This window comes from Lithobates pipiens, unplaced genomic scaffold (assembly GCF_037356315.1).
Source record: "Lithobates pipiens isolate NorthernLeopardFrog02 unplaced genomic scaffold, aLitPip1_a1.2 Scaffold_16, whole genome shotgun sequence".
NCBI lineage: Eukaryota > Metazoa > Chordata > Amphibia > Anura > Ranidae > Lithobates > Lithobates pipiens.
The window spans coordinates 552,003,586-552,022,949 of record NW_027507748.1 but is presented as its reverse complement, the minus strand read 5'-3'; the positions used below and the strand labels follow the sequence as shown (position 1 = coordinate 552,022,949).

The 19,364-nt window shown below is 45.1% G+C and overlaps 1 protein-coding gene across 5 annotated transcripts in view; it reads left to right on the top strand.

Moving 5' to 3' along the window:
• The window catches only part of TIMELESS (timeless circadian regulator), a 166,659-nt gene that overhangs the window by 121,901 nt on the left and 25,394 nt on the right, over positions 1–19,364 (top strand). For all 5 annotated transcript variants that reach the window (XM_077483456.1, XM_077483459.1, XM_077483455.1 and 2 more), the window contains 2 exons: positions 11,134–11,344; positions 14,080–14,148. In XM_077483456.1, the coding sequence (XP_077339582.1) occupies positions 11,134–11,344; positions 14,080–14,148 (280 nt within the window). The remainder of the gene's footprint in view (positions 1–11,133; positions 11,345–14,079; positions 14,149–19,364) is intronic.

The window sequence follows — 19,364 nt, the reverse complement described above, 5'->3', positions numbered from 1 at the left end:
TCGGGGCCAGGTAAGTATGACGTATTTATTATTTTTCATTTTAAAATATTCTGCCTAATACTTTAAAGTGGTTCTAAAGGCTGAAGGTTTTTTACCTTCATGAATTCTATGCATGAAGGTAAAAAACCTTCAGTGTGCAGCTCCCCTACTGACCGCACTTATACTCACCTGAGCCTGATCTTGTTCTATCAATGTGCAGGAGAGCAGAAGCTCACTGGCTGTCAACTACAGCCAGTGAGGAGGGAGCAGGGGGTGGGACCGAGCCATACTCTTTATCTCTGACGTGGCTCGAGAGTGAACATGCACAAGTGCTCCCAGAGCAAGCGTGCTCGGGGGGGGGGGCAGTACAATCAGTTTCATTGAACAAGCTTAAGTTAGAAGCTGATTGGCTACCATGCAAAATGTCACCAGATATTGCACTTTTCAGTTTTAGTTAATTGCCCCCCATAGTGTTTTCCAAGGACCACCCAGTAAAATGTTTCTCTTATATTCACCGACCAACATAGCTCCTCTCTTAGCCATTGGTTGTTATGCCCACCACTAGGAGAATACTAGGCATTACTTGTTATGTAACACTCAGAACTCTTTAGTTCTGCCCAGAGGGCGGTCCCTTGGGCAACAATCCTCCAGCCTGCCATGCAGTCATCAGTTTTATTTTGCCTAGTGAAGGAGAAAAACCTAGGAACCCTGCAGGCCCATTGGTCTGTGCATTTTTCTGCAGAAGCGTGACTTTTTTTTTTGCGCAAGATGATTGATCCTGTGATCTGCTATCAACAGCCGGCTGGGTGACAGGCTGGATACTCTTATCCTTGTATTCTCCCCAGTCCGGCCATCGAGCCTGTGCAGGCTGCAGCTACGCGCTAGGCAGGCCACAATGAAACCTCAGCTCCAGAGGTGGTCGGTGAGCTTTTATGCTCCAGGGCATACATATGACCGGGCTACTGATGTCTGCATCACAGTATGCTGGGCCAGCAGCCACCCTGTACTGATCAGTGAGTGGGTCTGTGATGGAATGTCTCCCAGCTCTTCAGGACTGGCAAGTACAGCTCACCCTGCCTCGGCCGGGCTGAGCAGCTGGGCATTCCCTGGGAGGTCGATTCGGATCCCTCACCTTTCTCCCTGTCCCCCTCTTACTCCCCCCCCCCCCCCCCCTCCATCTAGGGATGCTGCTGAGCGGTATGTGTGTGTCTGTGCAAGGACTCTCCGGGGGGGGGGGGGGGGGGCTCTCACCTGGTGGGGGGGGGGGTTGCGCTGGCTAGCTGTGTCCTGGGTCCTGTTCTTCATGCCCCTGGAAGGTGTCTGTGAGGCCATGCTGGTGTCCTGCGGAGCGCTGTGCTCACCGCCATTGTGTTTCTCCGTGTACCTCATGGAGCTGCTTTCGGTGGCCATTTTAGGTGTGGGCAAGGGCAGCATGCTCTCCTGGGCTTCAGTGGCCATTTTTCAGTTGATTGTTACTATAAAGGACACCGGCGGGCATTTTCTTGAAGCCTGAACACGTTTTTTTTTGTGTTTTCTAGTGGCAGCATGTGCTCCTGTGCTCTCACAGCCGTTTTCCCTGTGTTTTATGTCCTTGTGCTGAATGCTGGGCGGCCATTTTCTTGAAGCCTGAGCACACTTCAGAGCGGTTTTAGCACCATTTGCAGCTGCTTCCACCAACACAGCACTGTTTCCTCTGCACCTAGGAGCCAACAGGGACTACAGGCTCTACCTGCTGGATAGCGCAGAACCCCTCAGGGTGGTGACCCTGAAATCCAGGCAATTGCAAACCGGACTGCGCAGTGCCCCTGGACACCCTGACGGCGGTCCTCAATTAGTTTGTTGCCAAGATGGAGACGGCACGTGGGCAAAAGGGTGCAAAAAAGCGGTCCCTGCCCCCCCTCCCATCAGTCTCCCCCCCCCCCCCCCCCAGAACCCCCCCGTTCTCTGGGGAGAGCTCTGACACAGACTGGTGAGCCCCACTCTGTCTTGTCAGATGACGCTGACCAGGACCGCTCGGACAGTAAGGATGAATCCCTGTCTGGGTTCGTGCACGACAAAGTGCTTGTTGGAGCACTTATCACAGCTGTGCGTGATACACTGAAGATCCAGGAGCCAACCTCTTTTGAGGTAGCATCCCTTTTGGGTCCCATAAGCCAGCACGTTCAGCTAAGGTTTTTCCGTATCTGACTTATTTTGACAAGTTCATTTACAAGGAATGGGGTTGCCCGGAAAGGACCTTTTTGGTCCCCAAATGCATGGCAGTGCATTGCCCCTTTGAGAAAAGCCTTCTCAAGAAGTGGTCGGCTCCTCTGGTCGTGGACCCCCCAGTATCCAGGTTAAATACGATTCCCGTAGAGGGGACTCCTGCATTAAAGATCCCAAGGACAGGAAGGCCGAGGCAGTGGCTCGTTCCTTGTTTACGGTTGTGGGGGGTCAACCGCACGACCAGTACTGCCATCCGCACTTGTGTCACAGACACTGAGTGGGCAAAAGTTTTGCACCACGAATTGGAAGAGCAACAGGCTTCTCCTGTCTGTGTGGAACTATCAGACCAACTAGTGCAAGGCCTTAAGTATGTTTGTGACGTGGCCCTGGATACTCTCCCTCTGTTATCCAGGGCTTCAGTGTCAGCAGTGGTGCTGAGGCGCCTGATTTGGTTAAAATGCTGGTCTGCTGACCAGACATCTAAGAAAGCCCTGGCGGATCTTCCCTTCCTTGGCAACCGGCTTTTCGGAGCATAGTTGGATGACATTATTAAAAATGCCACTGGTGGTAAGAGTACCTTACTCCCACAGGCCAGGAAGGCTAAGGAGCCATGCAGTAGGCAAGGGCCCTCTTTTTTTCCACTCACAAACGCCTTCTTCATCTGCCCGGAGCTTCGGCTAAACGTCCCCAGCCTGACAGGACGACCACGGAAGGACAAAAACGTTCCTGGAACCTCAAGCCTACAAACAAAAGTGCTACGGCATGAAGGTTTGCTCCCACCCATGTCTTGGGTGGGGGGTCGCCTTCGGAAGTCTGCAGCCCGGTGGTCCTCTCGACTATCTGACCAATGGGTCTGCGGTCTGATTTCCTCAGGCTACAAGATGGTTTCTCTCTTGGCCGCTAATCAGATTCTTCCCCTCCAGCATACCCGTATCCCCGGCTCACCAGGAGGCCCTCTTGGGGGCGCAGTAAGGGATCTGCTGAGTCGCGGGGTGGTTGTACCGGTTCCGGAATCGGAACGTTTCCAGGGATTCTACTCAAATCTGTTTGTAGTTCTCAAAAAGGAAGGGGTACGTCCAATCTTGGACCTAAAAGCCCTCAATTACTTTGTGAAAGTGCAGAGGTTCAGAATGGAATGAGTTCGCTCAGTAGTTGCTGCACTCCATCAAGGGGACTCCCTAGCGTCCTTAGACATCCAGAATGCGTACCTGCACATACCCATATGCCTTCGGCATCAAAAGTTTCTGCGATTTGCAGTTGGGGAAGCCCACTACCAGTTTATTGCTCTTCCTTTTGGTCTGGCATCAGCCCCCTGAGTCTTTACCAAGGTATTGGCTCCAGTTTTGGCGTTGCTGTGGCAATGGGGGATCCCGATCCTAGGATACCTAAATGATCTCCTCCTGAGGGCATCTTCAGCCTCAGAATTAGAGTAGGATGCAGCGATCACCATGCAGACCCTGCAAGAATTTGGTTGGCTGTTGATCCTAAAGAAGTCGGTGATTGTAACGACCCAGCGTCTGGAGTACTTGGGCTTGCTGCTGGACTCCAGGGAAGCCAGAGTTTTTCTCCCTTCTGACAAACTGCAGACTCTCAGATCCGCGGTAAAACTGCTGATGAGCCGCAAGTGGTCGTCGCTCCGCTTCTGCATGCGAGTCCTGGGACTCAAGGTACCCTCTTTGGAGGCAGAACCATATGCCCAGTTCCAGCCGAGAGTCCTGCAGAAGGAGATATTGACGAAATGGGACAAATCTGTTATCCCTGGATCGAAAGAGCCAGATGAGCAAGTCAGTCAGAGATTCACTGATCTGGTGGCTGAGGTCTACGATGACTCAGTCTGGGAAGTCGTTCCTACCTCTGAAGTGGACAGTGATCACAACGAACGCCAGCCTATCCGGCTGCAGTGGAGTGATGGTGATTCAGTCGGCTCAGGGCCTCTGGTCGGCCGAAGAATCCAAGTTGCCGATCAATCTGCTCAAGCTGAGAGCGATCAGGCTGTGCCTCTCCACATGGTCGATGAGACTACAGGGGCGTCCGGTCAGGATCCAGTCAGACAACGCCACAGCTGTAGCATACATCAATCACCAAGGAGGAACAAGAAGCTCAGCCGCCACACGGGAGGTCGCTCACATACTTTGGTGGTCAGAGCGACACGTACCGGCGCTGTCGGCCATTTACATCCCGGAGTGGAGAACTGGCAGGCGGACTATCTTGAGTTACCAGATGCTGGACCCAGGAGAATGGGCATTGCATACGGATGTGTTCAGACTACTCTGCCTGAGATGGGGCGCACCAGACGTGGATCTTCTGGCCTCCCGCCACAATCAGAAGGTACCGAGATTCGTGTCCAGGACAAGAGATCCGTGGGCAGACGCGTCGGATGCGCTGGTGGCTCCATGGGATCAGTACCAGCTGATCTACACCTTTCCTCCACTGAAGCTGTTACCACGTCTGCTCCGCAGAGTGGAAGTCGAGGGGATCCCAGTGATCCTGGTCGCCCCAGATTGGCCTCAGCAACCTTGGTACGCAGACCTACTACGCCTGGTGGCAGACGCCCCATGGTGACTGCCGTTACGAATAGACCTTCTGGCTCAAGGTCCGATTCTCCATCCTGCTTTACCATCGCTGGCTTTAACGACATGGTTATTGAGAGCCAGGTGTTGAGGAACCGGGGTCTGTCGGACTCGGTGATCCCAACGATGTTGAGGGCACAGAAATCTTCCTCTAGGAAGATATATCATCGTACCTGGAAGGCTTACATTTCCATATGTGAGGAGAAAGGATGGCATCCGCGCTCCTTTTCTATAACCAGGATCCTGCTGTTTCTTCAGCAAGAAGTAGACCAGAAATTGGCATCAAGCACCATTAAGGCGCAAATATCAGCCTTGGCTGTCTTCTTTCAGCAACCCCCTGGCATCTCACTCCTTAGTGAGTACCTTTGTTCAGGGGGTGTGACATGTAGTCCCTCCGGTGTGTCCACCATTACCGCCATGGGATCTGAACCTGGTGTTATCGGTGCTTCAAAAACCGCCGTTTGAAAATATCAGGGAGATTCCCCTGTTGACTCTTTCCCAGAAAGTGGTCTTTCTAGTGGCCATCACATCGGCCAGGAGAGTTTCGGAACTGGCGGCCTTGTCCTGCAAGACGCCTTATCTGGTTATCCACAAGGATAAGGTGGCGTTGCGTCCGCAACCGTCTTTTCTGCCGAAAGTGGTCTCGGCTTTTCATATCAATGAGGACATTGTATTTCCATCTCTGTGTTCTAAGCCGAAACACACTAAGGAAGTGGCCCTTCATGCTCTGGACGTGGTTTGGGCTCTAAAGGTGTATTTGTCTACCACTGCTCCCTTTCGGGAAGTCAGACTCTGTTTCGGTTGCTGGTCCAAAGAAAGGCATGGCGGTCTCATCGGCCACCATTTCCAGGTTGATCAGACAGATTGTAGTGCAAGCCTACGCCTTGAAGGGGCAGGAGGCCCCTTTTCTGGTCACGGCCCACTCCACAAGGGCAATCGGAATGTTTTGGGCCTTCCGGCACCAAGCGTCTGTCGCTCAGTTGTGTAAAGCGCCGTCCTGGTCGTCTGTCCACACGTTTACCAAGTTCTACAAGGTAGACGTCCGTGTATCGGCTGATGCCTGTTTTGGCCGCAAAGTTTTGCAATTTTTTTGTATAGTTTTATATTGAATATGCAATATATTTACTTTTTTCCTGGTTTTTCGATAAAAATGCAGTATAGTTAAGTTAATGCGCTGTTGCATTACATTCCGCAGTTTTTGGTGCGGTTGTGGATAGTCACTCATGTTGAGGGTACCCTGGTTTTGTGCTGGGTTTCTCCACGCACTGTTGTTTTTTTGTGGGTAGTTTCACTAGTTCCCACTTGCTATGGTGGATGAAGTTTTCTATGCTGTTTTCCCACCTCTCGTTGAGCACTGCTTGGGGACGCCCCAATGGCTAAGAGAGGAGCTGTGTGGGTCGGTGAGTATAAGAGAAAATAGTTTTTTTCTACTCACCGTAAAATCCTTTTCTCTGTAATTCACTGACTGACACAGCACCCGCCCCTCCTCTTTCTCTTTACGTTATACTGCTTGTTGACGTACCGATGACTGCATGGCAGGCTGGAGGGTTGTTGCCCAAGGGATCGCCCCCTGGGCAGAACTGAAGAGTTCTGAGTGTTACATAACAAGTAATGTCTAGTATTCTCCGAGTGGTGGGCATAACAAGCAATGGCTGAGAGGAGCTGTGTCAGTCGGTGAATTACAGAGAAAAGTATTTTACGGTGAGTACAAAAATCCTATTTTTGGGGTTTTCTGATCATTTTTATTTATTCAAATCATCAGTAACAGTGTTTTGCCCTATTAGGGTTTGTTTAACCTCCCTGCCGGTGATCCCGAGTCTGACTCGGGTTGCGATTTTAGTTACACGAGCGGTAACCCCGAGCCAGACTCGGGATCGCATCGCTGGATACAGGGAGAGGTTATTTACCTTGTCCCCTGGATCCAGCGATGTCCTCCACGCTGTGTGATCGAGCTGTCCTCCGCTCAATTCACACAGTGCCCGAATGCCGCTGAGCTCCGTTCCCTGCGACGATACGGCGCATGGGAGCGGAGATCGGCTCCAAATTCAAAAAAGTCAAAACACACACAGTACTGTAATCTTACAGATTACAGTACTGTATAAATAAAATTACACACCCCTTTGTCCCTAGTGGTCTGTGCAGTGCCCTGCATGCACTTTTATATTATAAATACAGTTTTTTCTGCCTGGAATTTGGAGATTGTCCATAGCAACCAAAAACTGTCCCTTTATGTCAAAAGTGATTTTAGACCAACTAGAAAAGAGCGATAATAAATTATAATAACTTGCAGAATTGAGCGATAGCGATTTGTGGAGCAAATTTCAGTGTTTTTGCATTTAATTACATTATTGAATAATTTTTATTATGATTTATTATATTATAAACTTTATCATACCCGGGATGTCTGCTAGACTCTGGTTTGAACAGATTTAAGAGAGTTATTCCTAAGAATTACAGGACTACAATATAAAACGCCAAATTTCCATGCAAAATAATTGTACCGCTTTCAGCACCTAAAACCAGAACTAATCATACCACCAGGGAGGTTAACATAACAATGAACATAAATTTTTATCTGCCTTTTTATTTTTTGTTGCACAGTTCTGTCTATTTCTACCTTCAAGGCCCATTCACACTATGGGGGAGATTTACAAAATTTGGTTCACCTGTGCATAGGAACCAATTGGTGTCTAGGTTTTAGGCACCTATCACATGGGGCGGACTTCTTCCAGCACATCCACCTGCTCAGAGGGGGATCTCTCTGCTGAACCCCCCTGAGCATGCAGATGACGTGTCCATGTCCACACCGCTATGCAAAGTGGACACAGACACAGCCTGCTCTCCTCTATGGGGCGGCAGATGGAAATGGACCACCTGTCCGTTTCTATGTGACTGTCCATTCGATTCAGTTCGCAAGACAGATGGCAAAGGTCTCCACATCTATCTGTTTTTGGCAATCTGGATCGGATGCCAGCAGACGCGTGTCTGCTGACATCTGCCGTTCCATTGAGAGCAATGGCTGGTCCGAACAAATCCGCCTGAAAAACTGACAGACTGACTCAATCGGAACATTCATGTGAAAGTGGTCTTATAGTCAAAGCTTAATTAAACAAGCTGAAATTAGACGCTGATTGGTTACTATGCACAGTTGCACCAGATTCTCTGCACATCTGTTTTAGTAAATGTCCCCCATGTGTGGTGACTGGCAATTTTTTACACCTGATTAGCGCCAGTCATTGCTGTGTCACATAGAAAGCAATTCTCTTATGTGCCTCATTCACACCACAACACTGATGTGATATAAGGTGTGAAAACTGCAGACATGCTGCATTTTTCTGCAGCACATGAGAATTGCACTGCAGGTTACCTCATCACTTTACAATGTGATCCTGTGTAGAGACCATTAAGAGTGAATTTTGTCACATTTAAATTGCGTTTAAAAAAAAAAATATTTAACAGTTTGATGCATTGATACAGCACTTCATACCACCCCTCACTGCTTGTTACAATGGACACTGGCCTGCACACTACAACAAAACATTTTAAGCATGCAACTAATGCGAATAGGTCCTAAGAGCCTCTTGGCTGAACTGGTTCCATCAGTCACCCAACTAGACCTCTAGTCAGCTCACACAGGCTGTAGCTTGCTTAGTTCAGACTACTCCTGTCCTGCTACAATTTCCAAATTATGTTCAAACATCATCTAGGCTTTGTAGCCCGTCTAGGCCAATCAGGCCTGGACACATCCGTTCCCCTGTGTCAGCACTTGGGCTTTTTTGGCAACACTTAGCACTGACTGTAGTTGCTTAACTGCTGTATAGAAATGTAAGGTCACCATCTCAGACTGGCAGGGTGAGCAGAATTACAGGTATTTTTGGAGATAAAGTGTTCACTATATGCTGTTGTTCACTATATGGACCTTTTAATTGTTTAACTTGGGCTCCCTGCAGTCCTTCCTATGTAGAGCCTAGCCTTTTGAGCATGTAATTTCTGGCAAATAAGGTGAAAACCTCAAATTAGTGTTAGATTTGCAGATTCTCAAATTTTAGCAAAAAAACGGGATTGAAAAAAGCCTACAGTTTTGGTCATATAACCACCACAGAATGGAACCTAGAGCAGCATTTCCTTTAAGAATCATAAGCATCAATTTATTTCATTGTAGTTGCTTTCTGTTAATCTTTCTAATCTCTGCATCAAAGAAAAATTATGGCTGTTCCTACAACAGGGAATTTCAACGTTCTAAGAGCATTTTTAGGATTTATATAGACTATATCTCACAAGCACTAATGAACCCAATTTATTAATATTTTAGGTCAAGCCAAATGTTAAAGAATATCAGAATATTCTTTTTTTTTAGCAGCATTTACAGTCAGTTATGTTTCTTTATAAAAAGCCTTTTCATGTAGATAATACAAACATATCTTTTATAACAGCAATTATTTCATGATTTATACCAAGGATCGGCAACCCCCAACACGCGTGCCAGACATGGCACGTGGCCGCCCTTCAGGTGGCATGCGAAGCCGTTCCTGGAACCCACCTCCCAAACATGAATGCTGGCCAAGTGCTGCCGCTGCATGAAGGAGAAGCTGTGTGCCTGTTTCCCGCCCACCTCTCTTCCCCCTTGCATCGGCTAAACATTTCACTATCTGTGCTGGCTGGTTCCCACCCACTTATCTTCCCGCCCACCTCTCTTCCCGCTGGCCTCAGCTGAGCACCTTACTATCCATGCAGGCTGGTTCCCACCCACTTATCTTCCTGCCCACCTCTCTTCCCGCTGGCATTGGCTTCACTATCTGTGCAGTGAGTGAGTCAGAGGGCAGGACGCCTCAAGTTAGACAGTGCACCTTTGGTAATCATTAATTTTTTTTTTTTTTTTTGCTTCTCCTCGGCAGCAGCAGTTTTGTATTGAGCCGGCTCATGCCCAGGCTTTTCAGATCAGTGTGCACCTGCTGTCTCTGTTCCTTATCTTTGTAAGCAGCCATACAACTGGCTCAAGCTTAAGGTGAGACCATGTTGACTGTGGATTAAGTTTGACAGGTTTTCTAAAAATATTACAGGCTTTGTAGGTACTACTTAAAAGTAGTACCTACAAAGCCAGCTGTAAAGCATTTCTCAGAAAGCCAATTATAAAGGAATACTGCTTTATAGCTGACTGTGAGCAACGCTTTATAACTGTCTTTGTAAGTACTGCATAGCCAGATATAAAGCAATACTTTTTTTTTTTTTTAAGTTTTTCAAAACAAATGCAGAATAATTATGCAACTCAATATGTACTCTGTACAAAAGTATATAGAATATAACAAGACCATATAAGAACGGGAAGGTATTGTCCAATAATGCATATATCAACAAGACAAATAGCATCAAGTGAGAAGCCAGCGCATGGTAACCATTAATAAAGGGCACCTGGGTAAAGATGGGGATCTCCAAAGAAACAAAGAACACCCCATAGCAAATGGATAAGAGTTGGGTAAGACAAAATCCGGAGCAGTACCTGAGGAGTGGGGGCCGTTAGAATCTATTGTGGAGTGGGTGATCCATAATTTGACCGCTCCCAGATTTTATCGAACTGAGGGATGGAGTCATGCACAGTGGCTGTTAAGTATTCCATTCGCCGTATTTCTGCCATATCAGCTGGAGGAATCTGGGCCAAGGAGGCGGGGCATTAGACAACCAACACAGCGGGAAAAGTCTCTTTGCGGCTAGTAGAATATAAGAGGTTAGCCGGTTGGCTCTTTTAGTTGAGCCTGAAATGGGAAGTCCCAGTAGGTAATTTAAGGGATCCAACGGGACGGGCACCCCCACCAAGCAATACTCTTTTATATCTGGCTCTGAGTAATGCATTATATCTGTCTCTGTGAGTAATTCATTATATCTGAGAAATGTGTTATATCTGGCTTCCTGAGCAATGCTTAATAACTGGCTTTGTGGGTACCCCTTTATATTTGACTTTGTAACTGCCCTTGTATTTCTCACAAAGCCAGATATCAATCAATGCTCTTGCTTTCTGAGCAAGCTTATTAACTAGCTTTGTGAGTACCCCTTTATATCTGGCATTATAAGTAATGCTTTATGACTGGTTTTGTGAGTAATGTATATCTGGCTTTGCAGTACTCACAAAGCCAGCAATAAACCATTACTCATAAAGCCAGTCATTTACAGCTCTTATTTGGTGCAGGAATTGGAGCTTATCTGAGGTATTAAGGTGCAGGAATTGGGACTTATCTGAGGGGTGAAGGGACAGCAATTGAGACTGATCTGAGGGGTGATGGGGAAGGAATTGGGACTGATCTGAGGTGTGATGGGGCAGGAATTGGGACGGCTTAGAGGTGTGAAGGGGCAGATTCCTTATAAAATTAGTTTTGTCTGCTTTTAGTCTGAAGACGAATTTCTACGTGATCTTGGAGTAGATGAAAGAGATCTTGATGCTGAAGAAGAGGATGAAGAAGAGGAGGACGACAGTGAAGAAGAGGTGGAGCAGGAACGTGGCAAACCACAACCCATGCCAAGAGAGTCGTTGGACAGAAGGAGTGGATCTCTTGTGGATCGGAAGATACAAAATATTGTACGGAATTTACATCAGGAAGGTGAGAGCTGTTAAAGCAGAGTTCCAGGCAAAAATGTAACTCCTTTTAAAACCTAAGCACACCCCACCCCCCTATCATTCTTGGATATTTTTTTTTCATACCTTTTTTGGTATGTTTTCTTTGGGACTTCGTACTGCGGTGACGTACGTACTAACAGATTTAGTCCTGTCAATTTCAGAAGGTGGTCCTAACGACAACTCTTTATGTGTATAAAAGACACCTGTCCACAGAATCTTTCTTAGGCCTCTTTCACACTGGCTTTACGATTAGGTCCGCTTTTCAGTTTTTCAGGCGGACCTAATCGGACCCTCCATTCAACCCTATGGAGCAGTGGATGTCAGCGGTGACATGTCTGCGGACATCTGCCAATATCTGATCCTGTCCATGAAATACAGATGGATGGAGACCCTATCCATCTGTCTGAAGGATCGGATGTGATAAGATGAAAATGGACAGGCTGTCATTTTTCATCCGATCTCCCCAAAGAGGAGACTGGGGCTCTGTCAGGTTCCTTTCAACACAGTGAGCGAAGACGGACCTGTCATCTGCCTGCTCAGCGGATCAATCCCCCGCTGAGCAAAGTGGAGTCCGTCAGGCGGACCGCCCGTGTGAAGGAGCCCTTGCATTAAAATTTCACCATCATGGGCAAGACTAAAGGTCTGTCAAACAATATATCACACAGAACTGTCAAGTAGTGTGTGAGTCAGCACTCACTGGCAGCTATAAGGTGAACCATATGGGATCAATAAAGGGGGGGACGGACGACAAATTATACCCAAAATTAATTAATAACAATTAGTCCATATAGTCCATAGTAGTAAGGGATTTCAAGGAGAAGTCCACAGGACGGATGGGTCCACAGGTGGATGGGGATTGCACACACAGTCACCGGCAGCTCCTCAGAAGGATATGGTAGTTCCCTCACAAACAAAAACGGCAGAAAGAGGGTGCCTGGGTCAGTGTGATAGTAAAAGCAAGTAACACTTTATTCAGATACACTTAGATAAAATTATCTTGCAAGCTGAACACACAGGGTGGATGTGGATCACCAATCAAGCAGCCAGCCGTCACAAGGGCTGATAAGACCTCTGTGGGGAAAAGCTCAGACCTGCCATATGGTGTTGTATAAAAAAAGTTTAGCCTGAAGGAGGAGGCGGCACCTCAATTGCGTTGCGGCACCTCAATTGCGTTGCGGCCTGCCCCCGTCCTTATTTGGTCTCTTGCTAGCTCTGTGAGAGCTGGAAACGCTGCTGGTCATACACCTCCATATGGCAGGTCTAAGCTTATCCCCACAGTGGTCTTCTCATCCCTTGTGACGGCTGACTGCTTGATTGGTGATCCACATCCACCCTGTGTGCAGCTTGAAAGGTCTGTCAAAGAACCTCAGAGACAGAGCTTGTAGACCTGCACAAGGCTGGAATGGGCTACAAGACCAACAGCAAGAAACTTGGTTGAAGGAGACAACTGTTGGAGCAATTACTCACAAATGAAAGAAATACAACATAACCATCAATCACCCTCGGTCTAGAGCTCCATGCAAGATTTTCCCTCAGTGGTTAAGGATGATCATGAGAAAAGTGAGGCCTCAGCCCAGAACTACAAGGCAGGAGCTTGTGAATGTTCTCCAAGCAGTTGGGACCACAGTCACTTAAACAAACATTGGTGACACAATATGCCACCCTGCGTCTGTAAGGGCCCCCTCCTCAAGAAGGCACATGTACAGGCCCGTCTGAAGTTTGCCAATGAACATCTAAATGATTCAGAGAAGGATTAGGAGAAAGTGCTGTGGTCAGATGAGACCCAAATTGAGCTCTTTGCCATTAACTCGATGTGCCATGTTTGGAGGAAGAAAAATGCCAACTATGACCTTAAAAACACCATGTCTACAGGCAAGCACTGAGGTGGAAAAATTATGCTTTGCGGCTGTTTCTCATCTAAAGGTACAAGGCCGACTTTACCACATTAACAGGCCAATGGACAGGGCCATGTATTGTGAAATCTTGCATAAGGACCTTCTTCCCTCAGCCAGAACACTGACAATGGGTCATGGATGGGTCTTCCAGTGCGACAATGACCCAAAAAATGCCGCCAAGGCAACAAAGGAGTGACTTGAGAAGCCAGTCTCCAGACCTTAACCTATAGAAAACTTATGGAGAGAGTTGAAACTTCGAGTTGCCAAGAGACAGCCAAGAAACCTTAAGGATTTTGAGAAGATCTGAGAAGAGTGGGCCAAAATCTCCTGAGATTTGTGCAAACCTGGTAACCAACTACGAGACAAGTCTTACCTCTGTGCTTGCCAACAAGGGTTTTTCCACCAAGTACCAAGTCATGTTTTGCTTGGATACAATACTTATTTTACTCACTGAACTGCAGCTCAATTTATAACATTTATATCCTGTGTTTTTTCTGGATTTTTGTTTGATATTCTGTCTCTCATTTAAAATATACCTATGATAAAAATTATAGACCCTTCATTTCTTTGTAAGTGGGCAAACTTACAAAGTCTGCAGGGGATCAAATAATTGTGTGTGTGTGTGTGTGTGTGTGTGTGTGTGTGTGTGTATGTGTGTGTGTATATATATATATATATATATATATATATATATATATATATATATATATAATATATATACATTTCCCAACGATACCATGAGTAAAATTCCTTGTATTTAATTTCATATACTAGTTTATATCATTGCAACTATTTTAACATTGATTTTTACATTTGTTTTTAGGCTTATCTGGTCCACTGTTGTGGCTTCAGAACTGTCTGAATCGGACAGCAGACGACAAAGATGAGGATGGTAAGTGCCTGATGTAAACCACCATATGTAACGAGTTGACTGGTTGAAACGATCAGCACTGATATCTTTGCTTTTATGTAATGATTTCTTACATAAAAAGTGACATTGCGCTTGTGCAGATTTGAATAGTGTTGTGCACACCTGTAAACCTTTGTAACAGCCTGGTGCATATAAGGGTTGCCCCCTTGTAGTATTGGACTACAACAGGGCAATGGTGTGGATCAAGAACATGACTGAAGCAATACTGTACAAAGCAAGTTTGCAACCTAGCCACTTCTTTACCAATGATTTGTGGCTTTTCCTGCCAGTCATTTTGGAGACTTGTATGTAAGTATGAGGGCCAAAACTGATAAATTGCATTCCTTCATTGGGTGACACATTATTTTTTATACGAAGTTGTAGGCTTTAATTTTTTGACACACTTTGGTATTTTGCTTAATTTTACAATGACTTAGAAACTGCCACATGTCCAAAAAAACTGTTCCAAGAGACTACTGATAGCCATATGTTGGCCTTGGCTGCATTTCTAGCAAGTTCAACCAGCTTTCTGTGGTAAAAAAACTAATAAATAATCTATGCCACATAGATGTTCTGTAAATACCAAAGCTGTTCATTTAGAACATGGTGTGGTTTGCAAAGGTGAGAGGCTATATGCTTTTCCAGCTTCCCTTCTCTTCCTTATGGCCCCAAAAGATGTAAGCTTGTTCACCTTTTTTTTTTCCACCTTATACCCTAATAGATAGTAAATGTTTTGCTTTCTGTATCCTTCCTTATTCCAATAGACTCTGGAAATCTTATTTTGCTTGGGTGAGGCGCAAAAAGCCAGGCTATGACACAACTTGCAAGGATGAAATCCCCTAATTTCATCCTTGCAAGTTGTCATAGCCTGGCTTTTTCGCTGATCTGGAGTTGATCAGGGTTTGGCCATGAGTACAATCAGGGGTCAGATTTGTGCCTTGGTGGCATTTGTTTTCATAGACCGCCTACTTCACATTCCTTGGTGCATGCCTTTTGTGCCACCCGTCAGAACTCTGTGGAACTTTGTACTTTCTGTACTGCAGAAATCTCCATTTGAACCCACCGGGGATATCCCTTTAACCACTTCAATACCGGGCACTTTTGCACCTTCCTGCCCAGAACAATTTTCAGCTTTCAGTGCTGTCGCAATTTGAATGACAATTGCACGGTCATGCAACACTACCCAATCAAAATTTTTATCACTTTCTTCCCACAAATAGAGCTTTCTTTTGGTGGTATTTGATCACCACTGGGGTTTTTGCACTAACTTTACTGTTTCGTGTGTTTTTTTTTATTATTTTTTTTATTCATTGAAGTGAATATTTTCCCAAAAAATTGCATTTGAAAGAACGCTGGGCAAATACAGTGTGACATAAAATATTGTAGCAATAAGCATTTTATTCCCTAAGGTCTCTGCTAAAATATATATAATGTTGGGGGGTTCCAATCAATTTTCTAGCAAAAAATATTGACTTTAACTTGAGAAAGAAGTGTGCGAAAAAGATTGGCCCAGTGTCTTTGTCATGTGGTACAACTGCATGCAATGGATTTGACACATGTTGCAAGCATTACCACTCTTCCACATAGAAGGCACTAAAGCTTTTGATATGAAATGTCCTCAGTTTGACAGAAGATTACAATATAGACTTACTGGCTGGATCCCCTCATGAAAATAGAAGAAAGCAAGCCTAAAAAAGCCATTTCAAAACTATTTCAGCCATCAAATGTAAGAAATGCACACTTGGAAGTGAAGGGCGAACATTCCTCCAGCACATCAGTAGCAGAGTCCAAACAGCAGCACAGTGGCTTATACTGTGAAGGTTCGGCTAACCCTCTGAGGGTGTTTCATCTGGTGAGCGCAAACATATTCCCACAGCACTGAGTGGCGCATCGGGGAGGAATGTTCTTAGTCTTCCTGCACTAGTCACTTTATCCCACTACCAGCTCTAGAAATACTGCAACATGCGATTTTCTAGCAACTTCTGAATGCGATTTTGAAAACTTTTTCGCATATTAAAGGACATTCTTTTTGTGTTTTTTGCAAAATTTTTTGCACAATTTTTTTCTTGCACAAGTTGTTGCACGACACTTTTTTAAGATTGTTAATCTGCACTTTTTTAGAGTAATTTTTGCACAATTGTAAATTTTTGTTTATTTTATTGTTTATTTGGTACCTGTATGTAATTTAGCAGAAAATATATATACAGTATCACACAGTAATATATGGTAAGCCAGCACCAACACTGGATATACAAGTAATATTTTTGCTAACACGAACAGTTTTAAAGCACTCATTTGTACGCACCAAGTTGTACAAAAATAGGGTTCTAGCACCAAAGCTTAATTTTAATTTTCTATCCTTTGCCCCCTCCTTTACGTAAAGGAGGAGGATCTAGGCATAGGCAGCTTTAACCCTCTAAGAATCCCCTCAGGAATTTTCTTTTTTGTAACAGTCACAGAACCAGTCCGTATCGCAACTTTATTCATTTATTCGAAAAAGATTTAGACTTTAAACTTCCTGCATTTACACATTGTTGAAAACTTGGCAGTCTGCCAGGATTATTTATTTACACAGAAGCTCTATTCCTTTGATCTAAGAAGGAAGCTTGGTTACACTGTTGCAGGTTAAAAAAAACTTGGCAGACTGCCCAGATGTTTTCTTTTGACAGCTGAGTGAGCAGATAGTTTCTCCACTTGTTTATATGAAAGAATGGCAACCTCTGCAGGAGAGATTGTCAGAGGGGGTGAATCGAGATAACGATTTTTTTAACGATTAATTGTGCAGCTTTACTGAGCGCCCAAGGGTTCTCTGACAAAGTAGTCAGAATTGCAGAAAACAAGTCACTAGAGCTATATATTCCAAGGTTTGTAAAAAAAATGAACTCGTGGTTATCTGAAAATCAAAGATTAACTCATGATGTTCCTTAAATTTTGGAAAATCCCACTATAGCTAGATTTTTTCAAATTTATTTTTTAGGGCCGGGCCAGTAGCCGTGAGAACTTGGGACCTGTCACTGGTGCTTTAAACTCTGGTTGAATTTCCTTTTGTGCCAATAGAGGATATTTCAGTTAAGTTACTTACATTAAAAACAATTTTTCTTGTAGCAGTTACTTCAGCTCTTAGGGTGAGTTACAGGCCCTATCAGTGAGGGAACCTTTCCTCACACTTTTTGAGGATCGAGTTGTTTAAGAACTGATCCAGGTTTTTAGCCTAAGGTGTCCAGTACATTCCACAGATCTCAGGACATTGTACTGCCAAACCTTTGTAGTTCACCACAGGGCGACCAAGAAAGAAAGTTTAGTTTTTTAGACGTGAGAAAGATTCTCCTCATCTATCTTGAGGTCACCAAGACCTTTAGAAAAGCTGATTCCTTGTTCTCTTTTCAGGAACACACAAGGGAAAAAGTGCATCTAAAGCCACATTGGCTAGATGGATAAAGCAAGCTATCTCTGAAACTTACAAAATTAGGGAAGTTCCTGCGCACTCAACAAGAGCTTTGTCTGCATCTTGGGCTGAGAGGGCTGTTGCCTCACCAAAACAAATTTGCATGGCTAGCACATGGTCCAGTTATTCAACCTACATTAAACATTATTGCCTGGATCTCCTATATGCTCAGGAGCATGCGTTTGTTCGTAAGGTCCTTCAGGCAGTTGTCCCTCCCTAGACTGGTAAGTTCTGGCTCATCGTCTCATAGACTGTCCTGGAAGACGCTTGGAGAAAAGCGGAGTTAGATTTAACGGTAACTCCTTTTCTGAGAGTCTTTCAGGACAGCTGGATTCCCACCCCGTTTTTGTCTGGAAGTTATGTGTATTCATATGTTTTACAGGGACAGCCTATGGTTCGAGAAGACTGACATGGCGCCTGGAGGACCACTCTTTTATCCGGTGGGGGTAACGTGCTTCCTGTCCTGGTAGGAGGAGCCCTAGGTCTCATGGGCTGTCCTGGAAGACTCAGAAAAGGCGTTACCAGTAAGTCTAACTCAGCTTTTTTTTATTTTCAACTTAAATGACAATTAGTAATTTCCCTAAGTTCTCTCCCTAAGGTGTCAGAGCACTGCATGTGCAATAAAACTGTATGTAGCTGCGGCTACATACATAGTTATACAGTATACCTGCACTATGTTCCGGGTATGGGCGGAGACTTCCCGGGACACAGACTAGTCTACAGTCTTGTCTACAGCAGCGGCGCTCAGCCAATCACAGCAAGCAATTTCATTAGAAGACTACATTGCTTGCTGTGATTGGCTGAGCGCCGCTGCTGTATACTAGTCTTTTTTTTTCGGGAAGTCTGCACCCATACCCGATATACTGTATGTATGTAGCCAGCCACAGATACATACAGTTTCGCACATGCAGCAGGCTGATAGCTTAGGGAGAGACAGTTTGGTCCAACAACAAACTATGGAGTTCTCTTTTAAATTGAAAAAGTGCAAAAACTGTAGAAGAACTAAAATGAAAAACCAACAAAATAGCAAAGGGCCTGCCCTACCCTTGGTATTATGTTATGTAAGTAGTAAACTACTAAAATTATTTCAAGTTTTGAAGTCTCAACTTTACAGTCCACTGTAATTGGTAAGTAAGTAGTGCAAAAGTGGCACAACTAGACAATTCAAACATAGTAAATGAATTGGACTGTGCTACTGCTTTCTAACCTTTTTCAGTTAAAATTGCAGATTTTTCTTTAAGAACAAACTCTCACAGGGGAGACGGTCCCTCTTCTCATCAAGAATATGAGATGCTAGACTGAATAGTCTCTCACTCTCTGTACTGGTGTTTTGGGCAGATAAATATCTGCGTGCAATCTGTACAAGCAAAGGAAAATGTTGTTGCTTCCGGCGATCGGCTGTTCAGCTAAATAAATGTCCAGCTGTTGGGTAACTGCGGTTGTTGTGGCACTGCTATGGACCGGGGTGCATTTTGTGTAAAATCTCTTCAAACATGTCGGATATCCAGGGAGTGTGTTTCTCTTCTCTTCACTTGTATGTGGCCGTTCCTCTGTGATACACCTCAAAACACCTTTAGATGCTTCCATCACCTCCCTTTTTTGCATTTTATAATTTCCTGTGCACGATGCTTTTGCTCCACATTAAAATAATGCTCTTTAAATCAAGGCTCTAGAACTGTTGCAATGCATTACAGAGGGTTGGACTGTGTGTCTTGAAACCAGTTGTTTAACGGCCTCCATTAGAGTGGTTTTA